This window comes from Zea mays, chromosome 1 (genome assembly GCF_902167145.1).
Source record: "Zea mays cultivar B73 chromosome 1, Zm-B73-REFERENCE-NAM-5.0, whole genome shotgun sequence".
In the NCBI taxonomy this organism is placed as follows: domain Eukaryota; kingdom Viridiplantae; phylum Streptophyta; class Magnoliopsida; order Poales; family Poaceae; genus Zea; species Zea mays.
The window spans coordinates 195,434,282-195,444,959 of record NC_050096.1 but is presented as its reverse complement, the minus strand read 5'-3'; the positions used below and the strand labels follow the sequence as shown (position 1 = coordinate 195,444,959).

Genomic DNA, 10,678 nt, shown 5'->3' with positions numbered 1-10,678 from the left:
GCCTGCCAGAGGAATAGACAGGCATGCTGCCTGCCATCGGAATGGACATGTCTCATTAAATGCTGAGGCGACACACTGCTTGCCAGCAGAGTGGATAGGTCGCTGCCTGACAGCAGAGTGGGCAGGCCTCATTAAATGCCGAGGCGGCACATCGCTTGTTAGGCGGCGCGCCTTATCCGCAATAAATGCAGGGGCCGCGCAATCCGGAGGTCTTACGTCAGGCTCCGCCCGCCGGCTTACGTCACGCGCGGTAGGCTACGTGGCAGCATTGGGTCTCCGCCTAGGCAGGGAGCAGTAGCGTTATGTGGACAGGTCCGCACCAGGCTGGGTCTGGACACGTGTCGACACCGGACCCCTACCTGAGCAAGGCCTGGGTATTCTCTGCCCCAGAGTCCCGGAATCCGGTTGTGGGTAGTCCAGACCCCACTCGGGGGGGGGGGGGTCTGGGACCTGTCCTGGGGTCTGGGACGCGCTCGTGGGGGTCCTGGACCTTGCTCGGAGGTCTGGTCTACATGTACAGGGGTCCGGCACTTTTCCCATGGGGGGTTCGGACCTACTGTTGACATCTTGGAGTATATCATCTTCTCTGGCCACGTGGTGACCCCGGAGCCACCCATGTGGTGGAGTAGAGTGCTGTTCACCACGCGACTAGAGGTAGCCGCGCGGGTATAGCGTCTTCACACTGTAGTAAGGGGTACCCCTGTTTCAGGGTACTGACAGTTATCCATTTGAATATAAACACAAAAAATTAAAGCTACAACGAACAATATATCAAGACAGGGGGTGGAGGGAATGTGAATCTAGCTCCTTCAATCTCCTCCAAATTTCTCGCTCCCAAACTAGTCTTTAGTGAACAGTCTACATTTTTTCCCCTATACTACTCTGAAAGTGTTGGATGCCTGAATGGTACCCTCCGGAAGACGCTGAAGGGCTATGTGAAACGATTACAAACTGCTTTTTCTCACGGGAGAAAAACAATCGATAAAATATCAGACTGGTTTCACTTGTTTTTATGATATACTCTCCGTCCCAAAATAGTGTTTTAGAGTGTTAATGGATCCATACAATATTTGATGTATGTGTTTTATATATGTGTCTACATGTATTGTTATCCATTTGAATATGAACACAAAAATTTAAAGCTACAACGAACAATATATCGAGACGGAGGGGGTGGAGGGAATGGGAATCTAGCCCCTCCAATCTCCTCCAAATTTCTCGCTCCCAAACTAGCCTTTAGTGAATAGTCTACATTTTTCCCCTATACTACTCTGAAAGTGTTGGATGCCTGAATGGTACCCTTCGGAAGACGCTGAAGGGCTATGTGAAACGATTACAAACTGCTTTTTCTCACGGGAGAAAAACAATCGATACAATATCAGACTGGTTTCACTTGTTTTTATGATATACTCTCCGTCCCAAAATAGTGTTTGTTTTAGAGTGTTAATAGATCTATACAATATTTGATGTATGTGTTTTATATATGTGTCTACATGTATTGTTATCCATTTGAATATGAACACAAATTTAAAGCTACAACGAACAGTATATCGAGACGGAGGTAGTGTATTTACATTAAAACAACAAAATTTGGATATAAGAATGGGTGAAAGTCGTATGTTTCTCTGTACGATAATTGAATGCTCTGTGGATTGCTCACTTAAAGCCTTTTCAGATGGCTCACCTGAGTAGTACGCCCCAGTCATTCTTGTAAAATTTAGAAACTGCCTGTGTCATTTTTTGGTGCCTCAAGAACTTACGACACGGCTGTTTGAAGTATCGGTGTCTCCTCTCCTTACACAGACTGAAGGAGAAGTTATTACTATCTCCGTTTTCGAATATTTGTCGCTCGCTAATTTATTTTTAAACTAAATCACGACAAATAAAAAAAATGAGTGAGTGAGTACATTTCATTTTAGACCGAAAGCTGAAATGCTAGTCAGATTCAATCCTGAAGTCCTGCATACTGTAAGTCATTATAAGCGTTACATAAAAAAACAGTAAACATGGAGCATTTGGCACACAGCTCCATTTGACTGGCAACAACAGTCAAAAGTCTAAACTGATTTCATGCTATCCTTGGCGAACTTGTTAGTGTTTATGGCTTGTAAATGGAGTGTTCGTTCTATAAAGCTGTTTATTACTGCTCCATCTTGGTCTCATTCAAGTATTTGTCCTGTCAAGTATTTGCATTCACATCCTCCAGTTGTAACCCTCAGATGAACTAATATGAATGTGATCCTTTTTGTGCAAGCTGTTCATTTCACGTATTGTATGCAAGCCCATTTCAGCTACAACTGACCAAAATTTTGTACAAGTTAACCGTGATTTCAACAGTAGGTTTCTCTGTTAACTACTTAACCGGAAACTTGGTGAAGGTGCTTACAACTTGACGGACTAGCAGGCATAAGCTGGCTTTGTTCTTATGAATAGAACTATCAACTATAATTGATGGCTTGATGCCAGTGCGGTTGGTTATCCACTACATACTGTCAACCTTTGGTCATTTGCATCGTATACCATGGCAGCAATCTGCCCATAGAGGAGTGAATATTGAAACAAGGGATATTATTAGGAATATCAGCACAGTAAAAATAGAACTTGCTCCAGTTTTGACACTATTAGTATCATCTATAATAATACTGACTTTTTTTCAGAAAAAAAACAAATACTACAATCTGCACTAAACTTATTTAAAACTTTTGCTTAAACCATTAGTCTGTGGAGAAAATTTAACTCCACAAATTCCATCGCCACGGCCGCCAGTTTATACGTACGATCAGGAATACGAGTCGGTAGCGATTTCAATTTATTTACGGTTTATATCACATTTTGACTTATATTCATGTAAATTAATACCTTTCATTTGTAGTATTTATATAGATCAATATACATTTTGTGGCTCTCCAATTTTGGGGACTTGTGCGGTCGAACATGTGGCACGGCCGCCCCTAATTGCAACTAAAATGTTTGTAACAATATTTTTAGTAAAAGATGCCAAAATGCCTTCATACATATATAAAATCTTCACATTTCTATGGACAGTAGCTTCTGTTTCCTGAACACACACACCTGTTACCTTCTAAAGGTCTCTTCCCTCCTAATGTTATAAAGAAAAATCACTACAGATGCAGGCTATATGGTGGTGCTAGAACTGCTAGTAGCAATAAATGTGCTCTCTGCTAATGAACAAACAAAACCACAGGCACATGACTGGTGTTTCTTTCAGAGGTACCCTCTGCAAGAACACCTGCCTCCTTCAAAACGATGGAATCTGCTTGAATCTCTCAGAATGATCTCTCTGTTGCACATCTTCGATATGAACTTGGCAGCCTCATGGCAGTGGCTGCAGACTTTTGAGTTTTTTGTCACACGAATTGGCCGTCCCTCCGGTAAATTCAGCACACCGAATGCGACGGCGAGCTTTGAGCTGTGCCCACATAGTGCCTCGTCATGCACTGCATCATCGGCACCCATCAGAGCATACTTTTTCTTAGGATCATGGCCTTCTTGCCGCATCCTTCTGGCAACATCATCCAGAAACTCTGCAATCCTGTTCCAGTCTGGGTGATTCCGGTTATCTGCAATAAAGACATGAACCTTGCTTCTGACCTCGATCCAACTGTAGCCAGTGTTCTCACGGAGCCCTCGACCACCAATCTTGTTCTTGAGCTTCTTGACAGCCTCCCATCTCTCAGCCTCAGCATAGATGTTGGCAAGAAGAACATAGTACCCTGTGTTCTCAGGTTCCAGCTTAAAGACCTTGTCTGCTACCTTCTCCGCAAGCTTGACGTTCTTGTGAATTCTACATCCGTGAAGCAATGATACCCAAATGCTTGAATCAGGTTCAATCGGCATTGACTCGATGAACTCAAGAGCCTCCTTCAGGTCGCCGGTACGGCTAAGCAGGTCAACAATGCAGGTGTAGTGCTTCAACTTGGGCTCTATTTTGTATTCCTTTTGCATAGCCTTGAAGAATCTCCGTCCCTCAGCAGCAAGACCAGAATGGCAGCAAGCATACAATATGGCACTGAAAGAGGCCGCATCTGGCTCAATACCACTGCCTCTCATTTGCTCAAAGAGGGCGATGGCATGTTTCCCAAAACCATGCATGCCATATCCAGCAATCATAATGGTCCATGATATGAGGTTCTTCTTAGTCAACCGGTCAAACAAAACTCGAGCTACCAGTAACGCACCACATTTAACATACATGTCCACAAGCGCATTGGATGCATAACTATCTTCCAGAAATCCTCTTCGAAGTGCATAAGCATGTATCTCCCTTCCTCGCTCCAAGGATGAAATGCTTGCAGCAGCAGGAAGGATGCAAGTCATGGTCACTGCATTGGGTCTGAATTGGAGCAACATGTCACTGAACAAACTGAAGGATTCATTGGGAAAATTATTTCTGGAGTAACCTCCTATCAGTGTATTCCATGAGATTACATCCTTATTCGTCACACGGTCAAAAATCAACCGTGCTTCTTCCACATTCCTGCATTTCACATACATTTCCATAAGTGCATTGGCAACAGGAAGAAGCTTCTCCATTCCATTTCTGATGGTGTAACCATGGACAGATTTGCCTTGTTTCAGAGATTCGTCACCAGCAAAAGCGTGAAGGGCACTTGTGACTGCAAAGACATCAGGTCTGATACCATCTAGTACCATCTCTTGAAGTAACCCAGCCACTTTGTCAAACAGTCCTGCCCTCATATAACTCGTGATCATTGCTGTCCAGGACACCACATTTTTTTGACCCATGCTTCTGAATATCTGATTAGTGCTCTGCCAATCTGAGCAATTTGAGTACATATCAAGAAGAGCATTTGCAAGAGATGTTTCCCCAATCAATCCAGTTTTAACCGAGTAACCATGAACCACCCTTCCTGCAAACCAATAGCGTGACTGTGCACAAGCTGGCAAAACACTTAGCAACGTAACTGAGTCCAGCTCCTGTCCTTGTGTCCACATTCTTATGAACAACTCAATAGCTTCACTGTTTAGTCCATTGGAAGAGCATCCACTAATCACAGAATTCCAAGAAATGGTATCTTGACGAGGCATTCTATTGAACACCAAGACTGCATCGCCAATCATGTTGGACTTTGCATAGAATGATATCAGTGCATTGCAAACTGCACACTGTGCCCCGAAACCCAATTTTACTATATATCCATGAGCCACCAAGCCATCCCTGGCACAAGACAAACAAGTGATGCACTTCAGAAGGCAAGAAATGGCATGTTCATCCGGGGCAATTCCAAGCTCATGCATTTGCACAAAAAGCGAGAGACTTTCTTCAAATTCACCAACCTTTGCGTACCCACCCATTATCAGATTCCATACGTGCACATTACCTTTCGATGACATCGCATCAAACACCCTTCTTGCAGAGGCCATGTCCCCACATTTCACATACATGAATACCAGTTTGGATCCAAGAGCAGCATCATCTATCCCACTTTGTACAGAATCAAGGCCCCAAAGCAATCCGGATTTCACGGAGTATCCATGCACCGCTTTTCCAATAAGGCCATAACCTAATCCCGCACAAGCAGGCAGAACACTGAGCACTGTCACTGAACTGATCTCCGTACCTTGAGACCACATTTTGCTGAAAAGATCAACAGCTGTACCATGCCATCCGTTTGAAAAGCATCCACCAATCATAGAATTCCAAGAGATGGCATCCCGGGGATGCATACTGTCAAATACCCGTGCCGCATCCTCCATCCGTCCACACCTCGAGTACACGGCAATCAGAGCATTTGCAACCGCGCATGCTTGACCGAGACCCAACTTCTCAAGTAATCCATGAATCACCTCGCCTTCCGTAAGGCTGCCCAAACTGGAAACGCACTTGAGGACACAGGAAACAGCATGTGCATCCGGACTGACCCCGCAGCACTGCATCTGCCTAAACAGGGAGACAGCTTCCTGGAAATCACCCGCCTTGGCGTACGCGCTCATCAGCGAAGTCCAGACACGGACATCAGCAGCTTGAGGAGGCATTCCATCGAACACCGTCCTTGCCTCGCCCAGGTCGCCGCATTTCAGGTACGCCAGCACTAACCTCTTCCCAAGGACGCTCCCTTTTCCACCCGTTGCAGCGGCACTGGACGCGCGAATTAAGGCATGCGCTCTCTTGGCAGCCTCCAACGACCGCTCCTCCCCGCAGAGCTGAACGACCATGCAGTAGCTCCGCACGTCGACGCCGCCGTCAGAGCCCAGCAGCCTCAGAGCGCCCGCGAGGTCACCCGCCTGACAGAGGCGCTGGATTCGCAGGTTCACGTCGGAACTCAGGGCCCGACTTGGCGGATTCTTGGTGCTCCATGAGCTTGGAGCAGCGGTGGGCGCCTCCAGGACTCGGCCAGCCGGTGCCGCCAGCACGCTACACCGAAAGGTTATTCGCGGACTAGTGGCAGCCTTGGGAGGCGGCCATGGTGGTGGGGCGCGGTGGTGAGTGGAAACGGAGTAGAGCGGAGGCGTCGCCATGGTTACGGTGGCTGGAAGGAGCAGAGTTCGAACTCTCCTGCAGGCGAGACGACCGGCGCGCTGACAGGCGGAGGGGCAGGCGGGCGAGAAGCCGAGAGCGCGGGAATGGGACGGTTCGGAAGAGAGAAAGGGGGAAAGCAGAGATAACAGGAGGGGATAAGATCATAAGATAGACCCTGGCAAGTGGGGCCTGGGGAACCTAGACTCTAGAAGGTGTCTGTGTGGAGGAGTGCGGCGGTGACAGCCGTGGACTGGTGGTGGAGGCAACCGCGATGGGCTCCGCCGCCGGAGTTAGAGAAGGAGCAGTATGAGATTGCGGCGGCGTTGATGGCAAGAACTGGGCCACCGGCCCACCACGCCAGCCTAGGCCATCTCCATCGCTGCACACTAGCACATAGGGATGCCATTATGGCAAAATTCTCCATGGGACGGGCCGCACGGGAATCAGACCCGTTCTGGGCAGGTACCCTATGGTCCGCAAGGTCTTGTTAAAAACCAGATAAAAAATCTAGTGATTATTTATTTACGTATTTTGTGATTCGTTTGAAATTATTACTAAGTTAAAATAATTGTGACTTATCAGCTATGCTTTGTGTTGTTATTTATATCTACTTTTGTATTGTTGTCTGTAATAATAGATATGTTGTAATTATTATCAAGTAGTGAATATTTGTTTTTTTGGTAAAAATATTCCCCTCGGTGTCCCAAATAAGGACCGGGCACGAGGGCGAGGATATGGATCAATTTTTCTGAACGATTACAAGGAGAGGATATGGTGATCCATGGTAACGTAGTTCTCAACGCGTTATCAGCACGCTCTATCTTGACGTTGCTATAGATTCAATCTATACCGAATCTCCATCAAGTCGGCAGGTATCCCGGCCTTGCCAAACTATCCTACGCGATAGCCTTCGATTTCCTTTCTATGCGGTCACACGGTATGTCTTTCTAAGTAGATTGGATGTACCTTTTATGGGCGATCATCCGGTCGAACAAGTACACGGCGCCTGGACACGTCTTCAACCAGGCGCAGCAGGGGAGTTGGTCCGGCTGTTCCCGCGAAAGGACTCGGTGTTCTATCCCTGTCGCTGTACCTCTATGGCTCCACCCTGCATCCGACCACGGACGTGTGGCCTGTGGGGCATGGTCACCCGGTACGGTACTACAACGCGTACCTGTGGGGCTCGGATGAGAGGCTGCCGTTGGCGTTGTGCTATTCGGCGGCGCGCTCCAGCAGAGCAAGCACAGAGAAGAGGGCCCTACTAGTGGCGGCCTTGGCTTGCCCGACTGGCAGGCGCCGGCGCTTTCTGAGAGCACCTAGAGGGGAGTGAATAGGTGATCCTGTAAAATTCAACACTAATAGCCACAAAACTTAGTTATGAAAATTAGAACGGCTAAGTAGCTTGAAGCGAGTTCTTGTGAACACAGATAATCAAAGAGAAAGCACACAAGAGACACGCGATTTTTATCCTGTGGTTCAGCCAAGTAATACTTGACTACTTCGACGTGGCGTCCCAATGGACGAGGGTTGCAGTCAAGCCCTTTCAAGTGATCTGATGATCAACTTGAATACCACAATTTTTCCTTTCTTAGTCTTTCTCCCATTTCGAGGAATCTCCACAATTTGGAGCCTCTCGCCCTTACAATGATGATCACAAAATAAGCACAAAAGTAAGGGAGGGGAGAGCAACACACACAAGACTCAAATCCACAGCACAATCACGCACACAAGTCACAACTCGAGCTCAAAACATAACGCACGGAGTTCACAACTCAAATGGAGCTCAAGTCACTATCACAAAGAATCGAATGCGTGAAGTTGGAGTCTTGGAGTCTTAGAATGTTTCTTATAAGCTTGGGTAACTCCTCTGTGCGTCTAGGGGTCCCTTTTATAGCCCCAAGGCAGCTAGGAGCCGTTGAAGATCAACAAGGAAGGCTATCCTTGTCTTCTGTCGAGTGGCGCACTGGACAGTCCGGTGCGCCACCGGACAGTCACTGTAGACGGTCCGGTGCCGATCTCCTTCCTTTTCTGGCGCAGACGACCGTTGCACCTCCGGGCTAGTTGGCGCACCGGACACTGTCCGGTGCCCCCTGCCGATCGTTGGTGCGGGCCACGCGTCGCCCGCGGATTGCGCGGCCGACCGTTGCCCTGGCGATCGTTGGCTCACCGGACAGTCCGGTGAATTATAGCCGTAAGCCGCCAAACTTTTCCCGAGAGCGACCTGTTCACCGGAAACCAGCCTGGCGCACCGGACACTGTCCGGTGCACCACCGGACAGTCCGGTGTGCCAGGCAGAGCTGGACTTCGGCTGCACCCAGCCAAGTCTTTTGCAATTCTTTTTTTTTTCTTATTTCTAGCACTTAGACAAAATATGCTAATACTCAAAACAATGTACTAAGTCTAGAAACATACCTCATGTCTTGATTTGCACTTTTCTCTTCACATAAGAACTTAATTAAATGTGTTGGGCACTTAATCACCAAAACATAATAGAAATTGCCCAAGGGCACATTTCCCTTTCAATCTCCCCCTTTTTGGTGATTTATGCCAACACATCCAAAAGCAACCAAAAGAAGTGCAACATCAATGCAATTGAGAACAAAATTGTCTTTGCACAAGTTTTGACATATTTGGATCATTCTTTGCCACCACTTAGTTTGTTTTTTGCAAATCAAATTCATTTTCCTATCTCTAAGTCAAACACACTTGATTAGGCACAAAGGGAGATATTCCAATGGAAAAATTGATCAAGTACCAAAACTTCCCCTTTTTGCCAATCAAAAATTCTCCCCCACAAGAGGCCAAATTTTGCAATAAGAGTATTTTGGACAAATCAAAAATTCTAACTCTACTATTTTCAATAATTCTCACTATTTTCAAAATTCTCAAGTGGTAGCTGATCCATTTGCTTTGGCCTTAATTTCTCCCCCTTTGGCATTAAGCACCAAAACGGGATCATTATTGGCCCTTTAACCCCATTGCCTCACCAAAATTATCAATTAAGAGCAAAAAGACAATAAGAGCATAAGTACGAACTTGGAGGTGAGTACACTAATACCAGAGTACAGTGAAAGTCTTTGCATGGTCCAAGTTCACCTTTCCCTTTCAATTCACCTTTGAGGCTAGATCAAGTATACTCAAACACACGGGTTAGTCTCAAAGGGTCAAGTTGTAGCACATCTCCCCCTAAATATGTGCATCATACACACATGGACTTGTGAGGTCCGGGGATCTCTTGCACAACTTGAGCACCATAAATAAGCAGCAAATTTCATAAATGCGCAAAGTAACATGATCAAAGGCATAAAACACATGTATGCTATAAATCAATCCAAGTTACGCGAATCTAAGACATTTAGCTCACTCCGCAGCCTGCAAAAGGTTTTCTCATCTAATGGCTTGGTAAAGATATCGGCTAGCTGGTTCTCGGTATTAATATGGTACACCTCGATATCTCCCTTTTGCTGGTGGTCTCTCAGAAAGTGATGCCGGATGTCTATGTGTTTAGTGCGGCTGTGTTCAACAGGATTATCCGCCATGCAGATTGCACTCTCATTGTCACATAGGAGTGGGACTTTGCTCAGATTGTAGTCAAAGTCCCGGAGGGTTTGCCTCATCCAAAGTAGTTGCGCGCAACACTGTCCTGCGGCAACATACTCGGCCTCAGCGGTGGATAGGGCAACAGAGGTTTGTTTCTTTGAACTCCAAGACACCAGGGACCTTCCTAGGAATTGGCACGTCCCTGATGTACTCTTCCTATCAACCTTGCATCCAACATAGTCGGAGTTTGAGTATCCAATCAAGTCAAAGGTGTACCAGATCCCGAAGCAAGGCGTAGCAACTAAACATCTAAAAATCCGCTTAACGACCACAAGGTGACATTCCCTTGGGTCGGATTGATATCTAGCACACATTCATACGCTAAGCATAATATCCGGTCTACTAGCACATAAATAAAGCAATGACCCTATCATAGACCGGTATGCCTTTTGATCAACGGACTTACCTCCTTTGTTGAGGTCGACATGCCCGTCGGTTCCCATTGGTGTCTTCGCGGGCTTGGCGTCCTTCATCCCAAACCTCTTGAGTAGGTCTTGAGTGTACTTCGTTTGGGAGATGAAGGTGCTGTCTTTGAGTTGCTTCACTTGGAACCCAAGGAAGTAGTTCAACTCACCC

At 46.6% G+C, this 10,678-nt stretch overlaps 1 protein-coding gene across 1 annotated transcript; it reads right to left on the bottom strand.

Annotated features, from left to right (window-relative positions):
- Positions 1 to 2,969: 2,969 nt before the first annotated feature.
- On the bottom strand, positions 2,970 to 7,141 carry LOC103642486 (pentatricopeptide repeat-containing protein DOT4, chloroplastic). Its single transcript, XM_008665751.3, has one exon. It carries the CDS (start codon positions 6,499 to 6,501, stop codon positions 3,226 to 3,228), a length of 3,276 nt encoding a protein of 1,091 aa, XP_008663973.1. The 5' UTR covers positions 6,502 to 7,141; the 3' UTR covers positions 2,970 to 3,225.
- Positions 7,142 to 10,678: the final 3,537 nt, after the last annotated feature.

Excerpts from the sequence above, each read along its gene's own strand:
- LOC103642486 (XM_008665751.3), bottom strand. The coding sequence starts at position 6,501 with ATGGCGACGCCTCCGCTCTACTCCGTTTCCACTCACCACCGCGCCCCA.